Source organism: Salmo trutta, chromosome 6 (genome assembly GCF_901001165.1).
Source record: "Salmo trutta chromosome 6, fSalTru1.1, whole genome shotgun sequence".
Lineage (NCBI taxonomy): Eukaryota > Metazoa > Chordata > Actinopteri > Salmoniformes > Salmonidae > Salmo > Salmo trutta.
In genome coordinates, this window is record NC_042962.1 from 10,537,587 (window position 1) to 10,557,703 (window position 20,117).

The following is a 20,117-nucleotide window of genomic DNA, read 5'->3' on the forward strand; positions in this document are numbered from 1 at the left end:
TACATACATACATACATACATACATACATACATACATACATACATTTAATCAATTTAGAATTCAGGCTATAACACAACAAAATGTGCAGTAAATCAGGGGCATGAATACTTTCTGAAGGCACTGTACACTTACATGTTGTTTATGTTATGACTTAAATCTACTTGGTTCTATAAAAAAAAAGGAGAGAAGGAAAGCAGTAACCTCCTTGCCTTTTGATTGATTGAGAGAGCCAGAGAGAGAGATACGATTGCCTGCTTTTACAGTATCTATCCATGGGAAATTCTTTATTCTGGCACCAGCCGCCTCCCGTACCACCCTCCCGACGTCAGACTAAACTTGACTTTCCTATTTGTCTGATATTTTCTATGTCGTCATCACGCACAGTTGCCAAACAAGAAGCCACGTTGACGAACTGGACTGAAGTCGACTGCTGCTGTTTACCCCCAGAAAAGAAAAGGAATAGCTATTTAAACGAGTTTTTTTTTCACACGCTTCCGACAGATATTAGTTAGATATGTCTTCGCCGCCGAAGGAGAAAATCGAGACCAAAGGAGGACACCTCCCGGCTGGTATTGAACCTTATGTTGCTTTTTTACAGCACAAGCAACATCGCTTTTCGTATTCATGGTTCAGCTGACGTATCACGGCATATGCATTAGGCCTATGTCAATAATTGCATTTGACAACGTTAGTTAGATATACATACATTTCAAGTAGACTAACATGTGTGTACTCTAACATGTGCTGCTGTTGAACAATATCGTATAGTTTAGCAATTAAATCAGTTTGTTTTTCTGTCGTTAGGTCCTATTTCCCGGATGACGTGCCATATTGTAACGTTAGCTAAACGCCTGATCCACACCACGCCTATCGAATACGACTTCATCTTGCAAGACAATTTGATAGACGTGCCATTAAAGCTATATATATTGGATTATAGCTTAGTATCGTGGAAGCTACCTGTAAAAGTCTGGGAAATCTGATAACGCCTAAGGAGTACGTGGACAGAAAGTAGGGCACGATAGTATGCCATAATTGCCAGAAGACACTGTTTCCTCCCATTACGCATGTTTACACCGGGCTGCACTGGGGTCAGTACGCAATTAGGAGTTACATTAACACCATGGAGCGGTGCAAAGATATGGGTCGAAAAACATACCTCAATGCAGGAATGGGATTAGCCCTTGATCATAATGCTCAGTTACATGAGTCATTGGACAAAGGTGTCTTCTATATGCGGGAGTTTTAAGAGCCGTGACTCTCTGAACGGTACGGTTTTGGAAGCATAAGTACCTTATCTTTTCACAAAAAAAGGTTAAAGTGATACACCTTTTATAGGGTTAGGATTCCCACATGGCCACATTTCCATGTTACAGCGCTTGTTTAGGGAAAACAGACGACCTGTGTGAATTAGGAAGACAATGTGGACTACCTGTACTAATTAGCTATCTGCTTTTCTGAACGTCTGTGCTGTGTGTAAACGGAAGACAGACCCCACACAGCTCTTGAGTGGCACAGTGGTGTAAGACACTGCATCTCAGTGCAAGAGGCGTCACTACAGACCCTGGTTTGATCCCGGGCTGTATCATAATCGGGAGTCCCATTGGGCGGCGCCCAATTGGCCCAGCGTTGTCTGGGTTTGGACGGGATAGACCGTCATTGTAAAATACAAATTTGTTCTTAACTGACTTGCCTAGTTAAATAAAATATAAAAGTGTTGTCACTGAAAAATACTGTTTGCTGTTAAAACCGGTTAAATCAGTGTACAGTATGTGTATTTTGATTTTGTGAAATTATTTTGATGTGATATGAAAGTAGAGGGATATGCTTCTAGAACCGTACTGCAATTGAGAATCAATTCACGTTTAGATGGAGTATTTGGGTTTGATTTTCAAGGGGGACCAGCACAAACTGTAGGCCTATGCACTCACTACTGTAAAGGCGTCCATATGCTTCCCAGCCGAAACTGTTCGTAAGAGTTTGTGCATATATTATGACAACATTTTGTGACGTTTTGGACTTCGGCAAGGTTTTTTTGGTTGTTCGGGGGGGCACTTTTTTTCTTGAGATAAGCCGAAGTCAGTATCTGAAGTCTACGCCCCTTTGTCGGTGATTGATCAACAGTAGGGATTCTTCAATACATTTATTTTGTATTTATTTAACTCATATTTTACCAGGTAAGTTGACTGAAAAAACACTCATTTACAGCGACGAGTCTTTGTCATTCAATGAGATGACTCATTTTCATGCAATTTTTTTCATTGTGAAATACTGCACCAAACATCTTAGTTAGATGTAAAATTGAGTCACTAAGATCTTCTCTGCAAAAACGTCAAAATTAATGACAGATTTACTGAGTTATCTTAGATTAATTCAGACAATTTTGAGGAAGTGTATACTGGCTACGGTGTCTCAAAATGGACAAACAGAACTATTACTGCTTTTTCTAATTTTTCAAACAAAGGTCTTTTAAGGGAGTATGTGAGCACACTCGTTTAGGCACCAGACGAACTGAAGCATGCTGACGCCTTAAATCGCTCTGGATTAGAGCGCCTGCTAAATGTAAAAAAATATATGTATTTCAGCATGATATGAGTGCAATCACTGTCTTCATTCTGGATCACAAGCTATCTACTGTATGTCCTTTATATCACACTGATTGGCCTGTCGCCCAGTTAGGCTATCTGATTATCTGTCTGTCTGTGGTTTATTTAACTGCTTTGGTGAAGGACATTTTCATTTTTCCTGAGCCTTTTATCTACCCTGTACCCTAATGCAGAGCTTCCCAAACTCAGTCCTGGGGATGGTTTTGCCTAGAAGGGATACAGCTTTTGTCAAAATTGACTTTTCATAGCAAGTGTAGGACAATCTACGCAGCAGGTTAGGAAAAGTAACGTTTTGGGTTTAGAGTTGATGCGTTGATTATTTGAAACAGCTGTGTGGTGCTAGGACCAAACACTAAATGTGCACCCTTTGGGGTCCCCAGGACCGAGTTTGGGAAAGGTATCTGCTATCTGGGATCCTTGGGACGTCCCTACCCTAAACCCTTACCTAACCCTTAACTTAACCATTTTAAATGTCAACTTCAATGGGGTAGGGACGTCCCAAGGTCCCGGATAGCATGGACCGTTTGGTAGAAGCTGTCCTAATGTGTGTCAACGTGCATGTGGTGTGTGTTTGTTAATATGTTACAGTTTTAGTGTTTTATTAATGTGCGTGTTTGTTTGTTAATGTGTAACCGTCCTAGTGTAGCTAATTGCGTGTCTGTGTGTGTGACAGTAAAGGCAGGGGGGATGAGGATAGTGCAGAAGCACCAGGGAGCAGCTCCACCTGAGACCCCTCCCATCAAAGACGAGGACGAGGACTTTGTGGAGGAACCTAGGTAACACACACACTAAACTTTGACCTGTGGCCTCTGAATAGCATGCCAGAACACTCTTGCTTCTTTTATTATCAATACACACACACACACACACACACACACACACACACACACACACACACACACACACACACACACACACACACACACACACACACACACACACAGAGTCCTAATGTTTCATTTTTAGAACTGGTGAGAACATTCTACAAACAAGCCACTTACCCTCTAATTCACCAAATAACCCGTGATTGGCCGGTAGCTGTACTAGAGGAGAAAACAACCAGTTCTGATACTATCTGTTCAACAAGGTGAGGGCCACCTTGTTTTACTTAGATGGTTGTTATCGCCTACTGTTTAGTGGTTTTTCTGAACATGTGTCTGAGGCTTCATTAATGTGTTGTGTATGTTTGAGGCTATACTGAATGTTGGGTAAATGCATGGTGCTTTACACCCCTGCTAAGTTCCGCTCTGCGTCTCCACTCTTGAGAAATGTCTGTTTATACAGGTGAAATATTCCCACCTCACTACCTGTGTGTGCGTGCGTGCGTGCGTGCGCTTCTTTGTGCGTACGTGCACGCGTCTGTTGAGTGTACTCTGCAAAGACAACCGAACGGTTGAACAACCTGTTGAGTTCTATGGAATCATTCAAACTCAGCTAGTCTAGTATTTTATTAGGATCCCCTTAGTTCCTGCCAAGGCAGCCACTACTCTTCCTGGGGTCCAAACAGGAACAACACAACAAAACAATAGTCTGCATCATTAATACAACCATACATCACACAATACATTGTGCGCTAAACAAAGGTACACTGCTCCACCAATACAAGTGTACGCTATAACATTTTATAATATTACAACAATAGAATGTCCTTAAGAGCAAACAAGATCTGTCGTTAGGTCTGGAAAAGTAAACAGGGCAAGAGGTTTAGGGTATTGGAATGCACCCGGTAGGGTGTGCCCTCTACTGAGCCTGTCTAGAGAAGACTTCCCTATTCAGGAGTGTAGTAGTCACACGATTTCTCTTGACTCTGCAGTGGTCTGACCGACAACAAACTCTCTGTCTATCTTTTAATGGAACATGTATACAATATGTACTGTAATTAATTTACATTTCTGTAGTACTCTGGAGGAACTTTTCTCAGAGAGACCGACAGACACAGAGACATACACACACACACACACACACACACACACACACACACACACACACAGTTGAAGTCGGAAGTTTACATACACTTAGGTTGGAGTCATTAAAGCTCGTTTTTCAACCACTCCACAAATTTCTTGTTGACAAACTATAGTTTTGGCATGTTGGTTAGGACATCTACTTTGCATGACACAAGTACATTTTCAAACAATTTGTTAACAGACAGATTATTTCACTTACAGTGAATTATATCACAATCCCAGTGGGTCAGAAGTTTAAATACACTATGTTGACTGTGCCTTTAAACAGCTTGGAAAATTCCAGAAAATTATGTCATGGCTTTAGAAGCTTCTGATAGGCTAATTGACATCATTTGAGTCAATTGGAGGTGTACCAGTGGATGTATTTCAAGGCCTACCTTCAAACTCAGTGCCTCTTTGCTTGACATCATGGGAAAATCAAAAGAAATCAGCCAAGACCTCAGAAAAAATTGTAGACCTCCACAATTCTGGTTCATCCTTGGGAGCAATTTCCAAATGCCTGAAGGTACCATGTTCATCTGTACAAACAGTAGTACACAAGTATAAACACCATGGGACCACGCAGCTGTCATACCGCCAGCGTCCCGGAGTCGCCTCTTCACTGTTGACGTTGAGACTGGTCTTTTGCGGGTACTATTTAATGAAGCTGCCAGTTGAGGACTTGTGAGGCGTCTGTTTCTCAAACTAGACACTCCAATGTACTTGTCCTCTTCCTCAGTGGTGCACCTGGGCCTCCCACTCTTTCTATTCTGGTTAGAGCCAGTTTGCGCTGTTCTGTGAAGGGAGTAGTACACAGCATTGTACGAGATCTTCAGTTTCTTGGCAATTTCTCGCATGGAATAGCCATAATTTCTCAGAACAAGAATAGGCTGATGAGTTTCAAAAGAAAGTTATTTGTTTCTGGCCATTTTGAGCCTGTAATCGAACCCACAAATGCTGACGCTCCAGATACTCAGCTAGTCTAAAGAAGCAATAAAACTGGCCGCCTTTAATCAGAACAACAGTTTTCAGCTGTGCTAATATAATTGAAAAAGGGTTTTCTAATGATCAATTAGCCTTTTAAAATGACAAACTTGAATTAGCTAACAAAATGTGACATTGGAACACAGGAGTGGTGGTTGCTGATAATGGGCCTCTGTACGCCTATGTAGACAACATTAACAATGTCTACACTGTATTTCTGATCAATTTGATGTTATTTTAATGGACCAAAAAAAATTGCTTTTCCTTCAAAAACAAGGACATTTTTAAGTGACCCCAAACTTCTGAACGTGTGTGGTGGTAGAGGAGGAGAGTGGTTGCTGTGTGTGGTAGCTGGACCACAGAGAGAGGCTTACCTTCCATCCTGGCCTGAAGAGGGAGGCTGCCGTAATGGTTCCGGGTTTTCTCTGGAGAGATCAGAGGCGGCTGTGAATCTGCCCGTGTGAAATGCAGTAGAAATCCCCACTGATGCATGCAACTTGGCTCTTGCCCTAGTTCTGGCACAAGCTGTCGCTCATTAAAGAGCTAGTTTAGAGTTTGTGCATGTGTGTGTCCACCTGCTCTCGACAGTGGGCAGGTGGATTCTGTGTAAATGTGGAGCGGAGTCGCCAAGGGAACGCCTGTCACATACAATTTAGACCTCTAAGATGGATGGGAGGAGAGAGAGCGAGAGATGGACAGACTGAGAGGGGGGTAGAGAGGCTTGGTTCGCTCTCCCAGTCCAAGTAAATCTTGAACTGTTGAAGCCAGTCAGGAAGTTGACAGTGAAGTCAACAGAGCGTTTTCACCATGGTCAACTCTGCTCTGCCACAAACACTTCCTGGTCTTCTGGGACCGGTTGCACCAGTTGGGTGTAAAAATGTTTTAAAAAAAAGTTGGCCTTAAATGATTGGTCAAATGTTTTGCACAACCAAAAATATGACTAGTCGTTGCTTCATCGTTCATGAGATTTGACGCTTCATAATGATGTTTGGTAAGCTGCGCCTGTTACTAAGCTGTTACCATCCTCGTGGCAAAATGTACACTGTTTGTAAAGTGCGCGCTGCCCGTAAAGTATACACTTCACACATCATTTTGTAAAGCTCACCACATACATTTTGTTAACCAACTGGATGAATCGATAAATTATTACTGTGAGAATGACTATCAGTGAGTGACCAGAATATTCCATAAAGTAGGCTAATGCCTTTGAAGGCATGTATCAAATCTTTACTTACTGCAACTCCTAAAGTCATCCGTTTCTTATTTTTTTTTGGTGTTAAATCATTTTCCAGCGTGTGGTCAGCTATAATTTCATCACCGTATTTGATTGGGCCAGCACCATTGCGCTGATTTGAGACAAGCATGGGGACTCGTCTCAATAACTCACTCAATGGTAGATCTCCATGTTGATATTTATCTAAGTTAAGGTGAGTGCTCATGATGATCTGGTCTGCTCATTAGTTTTTTTATTTAACCTTTTTTTAACTAGGCAAGACGGTTAAGAACAAATTCTTATTTACAATGACAGCCTACCAAAAGGCCTCCTGCGGGGGCTGGGATTCAAAATAAAAATGAGACACTACATGGCCAGAAGTATATGTGGATTCGGCTATTTCAGCCACACCCGTTGCTGACTAGTATAAAATTGAGCACACAGTCATGCAATCTCCATAGACAAACATTGGCAGTAGAATGGCCTTACTGAAGAGCTCAGTGACTTTCAACGTGGCACCGTCATAGGATGCCACCTTTCCACCAAGTCAGTTCGTCAAATTGCTGCCCGGGTCAACTGTAAATGCTGTTATTGTGAAGTGGAAACATCTAGGAGCAACAATGGCTCAGCCATGCAGTGGTAGGCCACACAAGCGCACAGAACGGGACCGCCAAGTGCTGTAGCGTGTAAGAAATTGCCTGTCCTCGGTTGCAACATTCACTACCGAGTTCCAAACTTCCTCTGGAAACAACGTTGGCACAAGAACTGTTCGTCGGGAGCTTCATGAAATGGGTTTGAATTGAAATGCAGACTACGAACCAGGCCTAATCGTCTAACATCAGTGTCCGACCTCACTAATGCTCTTGTGGCTGAATAGAAGAGGCCCCGGTTGTGAAATATGAACACTAACCTCTGTCTCTCTCTCTAAAGATACAACTATATCATATGTTGACGTAATAATAAAGAGAACCAAAAAGAAGTGGGCCCCCACCCAGCCAACATGTCTCCATCCAGGGGTACAGATTCCACATTTGGGGGAGGCAAAAGGCCACCCTCCAGATCGCAAGGCATTATTGTGAAGTATTGGAGTATGGACATGCTATCTTCATTCCCAGTTACATTGTTTTTCAATTCTGTGCCAAATAGAAATAGTGTGAGCAGTAATAGGACGAAGCGTAGTTTACATTGTTTAGGGGTTATATCAGTGTAGACCACCTCTCCCAGGGCAATACGAGACACCACATTTCTCTCTATACTCAGCTAGGGGGCAGAAGAATCATGTCTCAACCAATTTTGGATGGAGCGAAACGCTAGTGCCTGGAAATACAATTTAAAGTTGGGTACGGCTAGTCCTGTGTCTTTAGCTCTTTTGTAAGTTACATTTTTATCTGGGATCGCTTACCATGCCAAATACATTTTGAAACCACACTGAATTTTATACCAATAGCCAGATGAGGGAACAATGGGTGTCATTGAAGTACAGAAATTCAACTGTGGCAAAATATTAATTTTGACAGTAGATATTCTGCCGGTTAACACTAGAACCGCTTGGCCTCGGGACCCCCTCAAGCTAATGAGCAGTCAATCTGACCTTGTAATTAATACATTTATGCTATCACAAAAATAATAATTTGGTTCTGTTTATAAAGGTCTTGGGTAATGTTAGAATATGAAAATATATATATTTAAATGAACACTAGCATTTTCATGAGTTTGTTACTGTAGGCTGTATGTAAAAATAAATGTAAACTAAACACATTCAAGTATTCGATTTTTATTTGTGGAGTGCCTTTTTTACAACTAGGAATCAAAAAGCAAATCTGTTGGATTGCGGTAATGTTGTCTTTTCATATTGACTAAAATACAAAAAATATCCCAACCTAAGATGCACGGTCAGCAAGACACACAATCAAATGAAAAATCAGGAGCCTAAACATCATTATAAGCACCAAATGTACTTAATAAATTGTGAAAATCAGCACAGAAGCAATAATGGCATTATAATGAATGTGTCGATATGACCGCAGTCAATTATTGTCTGCTAGTGCTTAATGGTGTGTCTTCACACAATGTCATCTGTTGGAGCATGTCACATAAACAACGAAAGCTGGTGAGTGCGTTGTTGTTGTTTTGAGATGTAGAGCCTGCTCTCTGTGGTGACATTTTGTGCAGATAATCGTCCCGTAGCATTGTCACCGGCTTGTTCTATCTAAATGGAGCCATCCCTTCCTGTCTCAGTTTTATTTGGTGGTTGTGCGGTCGTGTTCTCGCTTTTTTTGCGCTCAGGCCTCGGAGGTGTAGGTTAAAGCTCGGGCTGACGAGGCTCGGGCTGACGAGGCTCGGGCTGACGAGGCTCGGGCTGACGAGGCTCGGGCTGACGAGGCTCGGCTCGGGCTGACGAGGCTCGGCTCGGGCTGACGAGGCTCGGCTCGGGCTGACGAGGCTCGGCTCGGGCTGACGAGGCTCGGGCTGACGAGTGGAGAATGAGCGCCGCAGGTTCTGCTGTCAGGAGGGGCAATGGGGTGGGGGGGTGGGGGGGGGACGTTTTAAAAATGACATTCCCTCCTTAAACTGGTTATAACTTCATTTCTGTTGTCATATTAAGATTCTATCATACACTTATTTAAGAAAAGTCAAGGACTGAGGGGGGCATGACTTTAAAAATGGCAGAGTAATAGCAATGCATTTAATTTTGTAAAGTGGTTTCTTGCATCAAACACAACATGTAAGTTAAAGCGGGTACAGCCTCAGTGATCACAGTGAACGAGCACTGGAAGTTGCACAGTTTGTGCTCATCACAACTGAAATTGGAGGGAACAATGGAAATAGACCCTGTGACCTGACTTCCTCTTTTGGATGTTAACATGGCGACACTCCATCTTAACTCCTCCTTCACATTTCTGGATTGATTGAACAGTGCAGAAGTTATTATTTGTATTATTTTTCGGGGTCAAGACCAGTATGTAGGGGATGTAGTTTTAGGCTTTTCTTTTAGGCTTGCTACGTTAGGTTAGTTGTTAACTTCTTGACAAGGTCGCGGGTGTTGTACCATGGATGCTAGCTACAATATGTAGACGACCTTAAGTGTGTGTTACTTTATGTCTCCCTGTAGCCCTGCCCAAACATCCAGAGGTAGTGGCTGAGGACAGCATTTTACCTCCTGTAATAGTTCTGCTGTTACACTAGACCGGACTCGTTTCTCATGTCAAGGTCCATGTCCACCTTGGAATAATCCTGCTTTCTCTCATTCCTTCCCTCTCAACCCTTTTCCTCTCTCTCTCCTTCCTTCCCTCTCAACCCTCTCCTTCCTTCCCTCTCAACCCTTTTCCTCTCTCTCTCTGCTCCAAAGGTGTGTTCTCACCCCTCCCTCCTGTCTGCTGTTTGAGTTGCAGTGTAGATCCAGACCAGGATTAATGGTAGTCATTTAGCAGGTTGGCAGGCAGGTCCACAGAACCACGATACTGTGGCTGAGCTCAGGGCTCTCTCTCCTCTGTTCTCGCTCTCCTCTTTTCTCTCTCTCTGCAGTCTCTCCCTCTGGAGTCTATACTTGGCCAGGATGTTTCTTTCCTTATAACACTCACTGTTCAATGGGATCAAACACAAGCAATTTCTGTTCCTGTCTTTGTAACATCCTGAAAAAGAAAGTCGATGGTCAGTGGTTTTGATATTGACACTGACGTTTCATCTCAACAAAATGTCATTTTGTCCCGTCAGAGTATTGACATGGAGATGGTCAGTCTGTTTTTTTTAACCTCGCTCTCTTTCTGTCTCTCTGTCTAGCCCACCAAAGCCCACTGTGGTCGTTTCAGGAGTGGTTACAAAGGTAAGTGGTCACACACACACACACACACACACCTTAGCCCACCCCTTTCCACTTATACGCCATACTGACCCCCCTGTCTAAGCTCACCCCCCTGTGGTTCCTACTTACCATCTGTACCTTTTTAATCCTCTATCTGTCTGTTATTACACCTGCAGGCTGTGACTAGCTCTCTGGCTCTACCCCCAGTCTTTCCCTGTATCCTCCAACACACCTGCAGGCTGCGACAGGCCCTTTACCTCTCTGGCTCTACCCCCAGTCTTTCCATGTGTCCTCCAACACACCTGCAGGCCCTTTACCTCTCTGGCTCTACCCCCAGTCTTTCCATGTGTCCTCCAACACACCTGCAGGCCCTTTACCTCTGGCTCTACCCCCAGTCTTTCCATGTGTCCTCCAACACGCCTACAGGCCCTTTACCTCTCTGGCTCTACCCCCAGTCTTTCCATGTATCCTCCAACATGCCTACAGGCCCTTTACCTCTCTGTCTCTACCCCCAGTCTTTCCATGTGTCCTCCAACACGCCTGCAGGCCCTTTACCTCTCTGGCTCTACCCCCAGTCTTTCCATGTGTCCTCCAACACGCCTGCAGGCCCTTTACCTCTCTGGCTCTACCCCCAGTCTTTCCATGTATCCTCCAACACGCCTGCAGGCTGCGACAGGCCTTAAATAAAGCCTGGTGAACCAGGGGGCAGCTGGACAGATGACTTTATATTCTCCCACTGAGATGACCTTGGAGAGAGGAGCTACATCTCCCTGATAAAGGCTAGCCTTACTGCCTCAGATCTATCTGTTGAGGTTTGGTGAACCAGGGGTTAACACGGTCTAAATTCCACTCAATTATATTGCATTCCTATGGAGAGAGATCTCTCTCAAACCCTACCTTTCTCTCTTTCTTTCTGCGTTACTGTCTTTTCTGGTTGCCAGCCATTTTAATTCTGCATCATTAAAGTATCAATATGTCACTTTTTGGGTGACCTGAACAAATACACATAGAAATGCGAGTTGTAGATCTATCATTCTACTTGAAAGCAAGTCTAATACCCTGACTACACCGCTCGCATCGCTTGCGCGAGCGTTGCAAAATAAATGTAGAAATCTGTTATTCAATTATTGCACCCACACTGCTCGCGTGCGCCAACGAGCGTCTGCGTTGCCAAAGGCTAAAATAGAACAAATTAGCTAGCAAGTACTAGCTAAATTGCCATAAATGTTTAATGCTTTTCGACCTGTCCCCAAATTAATGTAATTGGTTCAGAGTTTGTTTTGATATTTTAACCTGTGTGTCGTTATCGCGTTTGGTGGGGGGGGACAAAATACATTTATGCACGATGGCGCACGTACGCAGCCGGTTTGGGTTCCGTGTAAGAAGTGGTAGATCTGTTCTATGTGCGATATTTCTATGCTTCCGTTCTTTTGTGTCTTTGACGTTCGGTTTTGTTCACCAGCTTCAAACTGCTGAAACAACAATATTTTTGCTTTAAGTAAATATATTTCACAGCGGTTTAGATGGTACAATAAATCTCTACACTATACTGAACAGAAATATAAACGCAACATGTAAAGTGTTGGTCCCATGTTTCATGAGGTGAAATAAAATATCCCAGAACTTTTCCATAAACACAAATAGCTTATCCCTCTCAAATGTTGTGCCCAAATTTGTTTAATCCCTGTTATTGAGCATTTCTCCTTTTACCAAGATAATCCATCCACCGGACAGGTGTGGCATATCAAGAAGCTGATAAAACAGCATGCTCATTACACAGGTGTACCTTGTGCTGGGGACAAAGGTCACACTAAAATGTGCAGTTTTGTCACACAATGCCACAGATGTCTCAAGTTTGTGCAATTGGCATGCTGACTGCAGAAATGTCCATCAGAGCTGTTGCCAGATAATTGAATGTTAATTTCTCTACCATAAGCTGCCTCAAATTACATTTTAGAGAATTTGGCAGTATGTCCAGTATGCTCACCTTCGCTGGTCAGTGGCACGCTGGAAAAGTGTGCTCTTCATGGATGAATCCCGGTTTGAACTGTACCGGGCAGCTGGCAGACAGCTTGGATGGCGTCGTGTGGGCGAGCGGTTTGCTGATGTCAACATTGTAAACGGTGTGCTCCATGGTGGAGGTGGGGTTATGGTATGGGCAGGCATAAGCTTTACACTATTCCTGGAAGCTGAAAATGTTCCAGATCTTCCATGGCCTGCATACTCGCCAGATATGTCACCCATTGAGTATGTTTGGGATGCTCTGGATCAATGTGTACAACAGTGGTGTGTTCCAGTTCCCTCCAATAACCAGCAAAACCGCACAGCCATTGTAGGTAACTTAACCTCCGCCACACTCATCCTCAACACAGGGGTGTGTGCTTAGTCCTGCAGCCCCAACCACATCGATGGGGTTGCAGTGGAGCGGGTCAAGAGCTTCAAGTTCCTCAGTGTCCACATCCATTAAGGACTTAAAATGGTCCACACACGCGCCTCTTCCCCCTCAGGAGGTTGAAAAGATTTGGCACTACAGAGGGTGGTGCAGACAGCCCAGTACATGGGGCTGAGCTCTCCGCCATCCAGGACCTCTATATCAGGCGGTGTAAAACGGAGGCCCGGAAAATCATTAGACTCAAGCCACCCAAGCCATAAACTCTTCTCACTGCTTCCGCACGGTACCGGTGCTTTAAGTCTTACATCAACAGGCTCCTAAACAGCTTCTGTTCCCAAGCCATAAAGCTAACTAAATAGCTAGATGGACTATCTGAGTTGACCTTTGTATTTAATTTTTCTCTATGGACACTGACACTCCAACACACACAATTCTTCATAATTTGCTCACACACACACAATATGCAAATACAGTGCCTTCAGAAAGTATTCATACGCCTTGACTTTTTGAAAATGTTGTGTTACAGCCTGAATTTAAAAGGGATTAAATTGAGATTGTGTTCACTGGCCTACACACAATACTCATAATACTCAATGTCAAAGTGGAATGATATTTTGACAAATTAATAAAAAATTAAAAGTTGAAATGTCTTGAGTCAAAGTTTTCAACTCCTTTGCTTAAAGTCCCATAATAAGTTACATGGACTCACTATGTGTACAATAATAGTGTTTCACATGATTTTTGAATGACAAGCTCCTCGCTGTACCCTACACATACAATTACACGACATGGCCAAAAGTATGTGGACACCCCTTCAAATGTGTGGATTAGGCCATTTCAGTCAAACCTGTTGCTGTGTATAAAATTGAGCACACAGCCATGCAATCTCCATAGATAAGTATTGGCAGTAGAATGGCCCGTACTGAAGAGCTCAGTGACTTCCAACGTGGCACCATCATAGGATGCCACTTTTCCAACAAGTCAGTTTGTAGAATTTCTGCCCTTCTAGAGCTGCCCCGGTCAACTAAGTGATGTTATTGTGAAGTGGAAACGCCTAGGAGCAACAACGGCTCAGCTGCGAAGTGGCTGGCCACACAAGCTCACAGAACGGGACCGCCGAGTGCTGAAGCGCGCAGCGCATAAAAATTGTCTGTCCTCGGTTGCAACACTCACTACAAAGTTCCAAACTGCCTCTGGAAGCAACGTCAGCACAATAACTGTTCGCCGGGAGCTTCATGAAATGGGTTTCCATAGCCGAGCAGCCTCACACAAGCCTAGGATCAGCATGCACAATGCCAAGCGTCTGCTGGAGTGGTGTAAAGCATGCCGCCATTGGATTCTAGAGCAGTGGAAATGTGTGATGGATCACGCTTCACCATCTGGCAGTCCGACGGACGAATCTGGGTTTGTCAGATGCCAGGAGAACGCTACCTGGCTGAATGCATAGTGCCAACTGTAAAGTCTGGTGGAGGAGGAATAATGGTCTGGGGCTGTTTTTTCATGGTTCTGGCTAGGCCCCTTAGTTCCAGTGAAGGGAAATCTTAACGCTACAGCATACAATGACATTCTAGACAATTCTGTGCTTCCAACTTTGTGGCAACAGTTTGGGGAAGGCCCTTTATTTGTTTTTGTTTCAGCATAATTCCCCAGTGCACAAAGCGAGGACCATACGGAAATGGTTTGTCGATCGGTCTGGATGAACTTGACTGGCTTGCACAGAGCCCTAATCTCAACTCGATCGAACACCTTTGGGATGAATTGGAACGCCGACTGTGAGCCAGGCCTAATCGCCCAACATCAGTGCCCAACCTCACTAATGCTCTTGTAGCTGAATGGAAGCATTGTTGCAACATCTAGTGGAAATTCTTCCCAGGAGAGTGGAGGCTGTTATAGCAGCAAAGGGGGGGACCAACTCCATATTAATGCCCATGATTTTGGAATGAGATGTTCGAGCATAATACTTTTGGCCATGTACAATTATCTGTAAGGTCTGTCAGTCGCGCAGTGATTTTCAAACACAGATTCAACCACACAGGTCAGGGAGGTTTTCCAATGTTTTGCAAAGAAGGGCACCTATTGGTAGATGGGTAAAAATAATACTTTAATCTTGAAGTATTGAATTACATTTTGGATGGGGTATCAATACACCCAGTCACTACAAAGATATAGGCGTCCTTCCTAACTCCATTGCCGGAGAGGAAGGAAACCGCTCAGAGATTTCACCATGAAGCCAATGGTGGTTTTAAAACAGAGTTTAATGGCTGTGATAGGAGAAAATTGAGGATGGATTAACAATATGGTAGTTACTCCACAATACTAACTTAATGAAAAGAAGCCTGTACAGAATAAGAAATATTGTAAAACATGCATCCTATTTGCCATAAGGCTATAGTAAAACAGCAAAAAAATTCCTGAATACAAAGTGTTATGTTTGTGGAAAATCCAACACTGAGTGCCACTTCATATTTTCAGGCGTGGTGGTGGCTGCATCATGTTATCGGTATGCTTGTCATTGGCAAGGACTATGGAGCTTTTTTGGGGGATAAAAAGAAATGGAATAAAGCTAAGCACAGGCAAAATCCTAGAGGAAAACATGGTTCAGTCTGCTTTCCACCAGACAATGGGAGACAAATGCACCTTTCAGCAGGACAATGACTTAAAACACAAGGCCAAATATACACTGGAGTTGCTTACCAAGATAATATTGAATTCTCCTGAGTGGCCTAATTACAGTTTTGACTTAAATCGTCTTAAAAATCTTTGGCAAGACTTGAAAATGTGACTCGTTTCAGGAAACTAGGCGTATGTCGCGGGTCACTACTTCACAAGAGAGCCATTTGAATGTAAACTTTAGCAACCTTCCGGGTAGCCATGGTTGGCTGAGATAATGAGTGGGCTGGACATGCTGAGAGATGAGTTAGGATTGGTCTGCCATATAACACGCTTCTGTATATTTGAGCTGTTCATTATGTGTAGGTAATCCTGTCTAATGTGGCATGTTTAAAGATGTATCGTGTAGTGGAACTGCATAAGTGTTGCTCTCCACTTTCTGGAGGACCAGGTTTTGAAGTCAGTGGAATTAGACTATGATAGCTAAGGAGATGGAGAATATACCTGTCTCCAGATTACATCTTCAAACTAAGGGCAACCATGGCATCTGTGACAGGGAGAAGCGTCCATCCATGACGTATACGGGTAAGATAGTCTAGCTAGCTACGTTTTCAGATATTACACGTTTCTAATTGTCATTTTCATTTCAAGTTAAAATGTAGCTAGCCAGCTAACGTTACGTGTATGATCTTATTATTCGTATCTCAGAGCCATTTGCTTGGCTAGTTATAGACTAATGTTAGCTAGCTGACATTGAACCTGGTTGATTAGCTACCTGCAGATTCATGCAGGGTAGTAACGTCATGAGTTGGGATTATGGTTCATTGTTTACCTAGATAGCTACATGTCTAAACAAAAGACTCCACTATGCAAGTAACCATTTAAATATAATGTTTATGATGTCACTGCGACAACTGTTGATAGATGTACAGTAGCTGGTAAATTCACTCTGGCTATCTACTCTGATTTCAGAGCGCACTCGTCTGAGTGTGCCAGAGTGTAGAATAACTGACAAATTTACGAAAGCTCGACACCCGTTGAATATGGCCGGTGTCAGTAAACGTTGGCAAAAAAGCGTAAGTTGTTGCCAGCAGCACAGTTGAAGTCACCATGCTCTAGATAACATAAAAACAGCCTAACCAGCTCTGCTAGGGAGAGTAAAATGGTCAGTGAGCTGTTTTCTCATTTTGTGTCTGGAAGTAGCTAGCCAACGTTAGCCAGTTAGCTTGAGTGCTTGACTGTTGTTAGTACAGAACGCTCGGATCAACCCTTAGAGATGGGTGGGGCTAAAGCTTAAGAGGGTGTGAACGATGCTGAATGGGTGTAGACAAAGAGCTCTCCAGTAGGTACCAAAACAACATTCAAAGGGGTTACAAGTTTATCAACTTTCAAAGCAGAATTAGTTTCCGGTTGTTCCTCAAATGCAGTGTATGATATACCATTTTGTAGCTCTGTGTGTCTGCTTTTATCCAATGTAAATAAATTAATTTGCAAACAATTCTAAAAACATATTTTCACTTTGTCAGTATGGGTTTTTCTGTGTCTGCGTGGGATTTTTGCGGGTGGAATCCATTTTGAATTCAGGCTGTAACAACATAATTTACACTGACTCTACACACATGCACACCAACTCACATGCAATTATCATATACGCTTCTGCTACTCTGTTTATCATATATCCTGATGCCTAGTCACCTTACCCTATAAATATCTACCTCTATCAATCCAGTATCCCTGCACATTGTAAATATGGTACTGGAACTGGCTGACCCTGTGTATAGTATGCTTACTTGTGTTCTTTTTATTTCTAGTGTGTTTTTGTTTTATGTTATTTCTAGTGCTACATTGATATTGATTATTGCGTTGTTGGGTTTAGTGTGTGCAAGAAAGCCATTTCACTGTACTTGTGAATGTAACATTTAAAACTTGAACTATCAAACGTCTATATGTATCCCCATCCTGACCTATGATTTACAATATGAGTGAACTAGTTTTCCTTCCAAATGTTGGAATGTTGTGGGCGTACCCCAACAGAATGGTGTGGGCGTACCCCAACAGAATGGTGTGGGCGTACCCCAACAGAATGGTGTGGGCGTACCCCAACAGAATGGTGTGGGCGTACCCCAACAGAATGGTGTGGGCGTATACCGGTCATTAAAAATATTCATGCGTATAGACTGCTGATTGGCCAGGTCATCCTCTGAGAGAGAAGTTTGAGGTGGGGTTTTTAAAATTATATATATATTTTTTAAATCCAATGCTTTGGCCACAAACGAATATAGAATTAGTCAACAACATTATTTGGGTATGAGTTAACAGAATTGACTTTTTAAAAGTAAGATTTTCACTGGACAGTTACTTTATGGGGCCGCAGGGACAGTTACTCTATGGGGCGGCAGGGTAGCCTAGTGATTAGAGCGTTGGGCTAGTAACCGAAAGGTTGCAAGTTCGAATCCCCGAGCTGATAAGGTACAAATCTGTCGTTCTGCCCCTGAACATGGCAGTTAACCCACTGTTCCTGGGCTGTCATTGAAAATAAGAATTTGTTCTTAACTGACTTGCCTAGTTAAATAAAGGTAAAATAAAATGTATGACTTTCTGGGAATGAAACACAACATAGACCGTCAACACAGATTTCCCTATAGAGTTTAGACTACATACTAGTTAGTTTTTATCGTACCAGCTCCAGTTGTGTATAAGGGGGTTCAGAGTGATGAGATGCCCAGATGTAGGCCTCCTAACCTGGGTAACGAGGTCTGTCACCTCCCTGGCTTCTAGATCTAAGCTCTCTAAATTGTTTTCAATAGGGGTTATGGTCAAAAAGAGATTTGCCTTCTTGAACATTACAAAACTCAGACATGGCACATAAAAACACTGCAGTTTTGCCTGTCGTGTGTGTGTTCTCTAGCCTCAGATATTCTGACTTCACTACTGTAACACAACTGTTATCTATAGCCTTGTTTACACTTGCAGTTTTTGAAGTGACTCAAATAGAAATGCATATCCGATTCGAATCTGTTCTTTTACCTATACATACCAGTGATAGAAACTACATGGAGGAGCACTAAGGCCAGTGTCATGTAAACAGTATCTATAGGGCTCTGTATAAATGGTCTGGAATCAGATTGAGGAAAATATTAATATTAGTGGTAACAAAAAAATGCATTTCAACGAATTCTGAGATTCTGTGTGTGTGAGTGCCTCTATTCTGTAACATAGCTGTACTAAGTGTCTGTGTGGTTCTGTTCCCAGGGTGATAAGGACTTCACCCCTGCAGCGGCTCAGGTAGCTCACCAGAAGCCCCAGCCATCTATCACCAAGATGCCCCAGAACCAGCACCTCACTCAGCACATTCACCAGCCCCGCAAGTGAGGCTACCACCAAGCTTACCCTCCCTCCACTAACTCTGCTACAACTGGCCTCGCAAGTAATCACCACAAACACAGATCTACGATCAGTTTTGTGTTTACCCCGTCCAATGCTTAAGTAAAGATTTTGAGGAAGGGAAGCTGATCCTAGATCTGTGCCTAAGGGAAAGCCAACGCAGTGTGATCAATGTACCACAGCAGCCTTCCGACCAACCCAACAACCAATCACAAGCCAGAGATGAGCTCAAGCTCCTGCTTTTCCGCCACAACTGTCCTCACAGACCATAGTAGCCAGAAAGCAGCTTCTTAAGCCTGCAACCCACCAATTATGTGAAAGAAACGGTGTGGAACCACAGAAATCAACCAATCAAAGAACTACAGAAACCCAATCAAGCATGCACCCAATCTTCAAGTGCTCAGGTTACCAGGGCAACCCTTGTTAAGCATTCCATATGATTCCATTTCCTCTTTGTTCTTAACTTTCTATGAACAAAGAACCTGTCATCATAGAAAATGATAGAGGCCTCTAGTTGCCTAGAGGCAGCCTTTGCATGGGCAGCGAAGGCCTTCTACCATTAAGGCCTTCCATTAAGGCCTTCCACCATTTTTAATGTAGTCAATTGAGTGGGACATCCAACTTCATTGGCTGATCCCTCCTGGTGACCCTGTTGGAGTCATGTCCAACCGGGTCATCAGGAGGGATGAGCCAATTGGGACGAAGAAGAAAACTGACAACTTCAAAATTGAGATTAGGGTTGAGGTGCTATAATGGCACAGATACAAGATGAGTCTCTCTATGGTTGTCATAGACCACACACACAATATCCCGTTTATGCCAGGTGTTGTTCATGTCAACTATAATTTCAGACTTTATTTAATCAAGAAGGATTTTTAGTTTATAAAGTGTAAAAAAATTCCTTAGTCTGTGAATGGACTTAGGTGTGGTTGTCATAATAAATAAAGATTTAACTTTAAAATCATTGTTTTATGTCTTCAATGTTACTGGGTAATTATGTCATTTTGTATTGTCCATGAACAAACGTTGTGTGTTAACCTTAGTAACCTGCATATACAGTACCAGTCAAAACTTTGGACACCTACTCATTCTAAAGTTTTTCTTTATTTTTACTATTTTCTACATTGTGGAATAATAGTGAAGACATCAATACTATGAAATAATACACATGGAATCATG

General features: G+C 42.9%; 1 protein-coding gene and 1 long non-coding RNA gene across 2 annotated transcripts; both read left to right on the forward strand.

Annotated features, from left to right (window-relative positions):
- The first annotated feature begins 375 nt into the window (after positions 1–375).
- On the forward strand, positions 376–19,899 carry LOC115195397 (death-associated protein 1). Its single transcript, XM_029755215.1, has 4 exons — positions 376–570; positions 3,281–3,383; positions 10,531–10,573; positions 18,807–19,899. Exons 1-4 carry the CDS (start codon positions 516–518, stop codon positions 18,924–18,926), a joined length of 321 nt encoding a protein of 106 aa, XP_029611075.1. The 5' UTR covers positions 376–515; the 3' UTR covers positions 18,927–19,899.
- On the forward strand, positions 1,669–2,572 carry LOC115195398 (uncharacterized). The gene is made up of 2 exons (XR_003878687.1): positions 1,669–2,178; positions 2,466–2,572. It is a non-coding gene; the product is annotated as an uncharacterized LOC115195398 (long non-coding RNA).
- Positions 19,900–20,117: the final 218 nt, after the last annotated feature.

Coding starts and splice junctions, on each gene's coding strand:
- LOC115195397 (XM_029755215.1), top strand. CDS start 516: ATGTCTTCGCCGCCGAAGGAGAAAATCGAGACCAAAGGAGGACACCTC. Junction 571..3,280: donor AGGAGGACACCTCCCGGCTG/GTATTGAACCTT, acceptor TGTGTGTGACAG/TAAAGGCAGGGGGGATGAGG. Junction 10,574..18,806: donor TTTCAGGAGTGGTTACAAAG/GTAAGTGGTCAC, acceptor TTCTGTTCCCAG/GGTGATAAGGACTTCACCCC.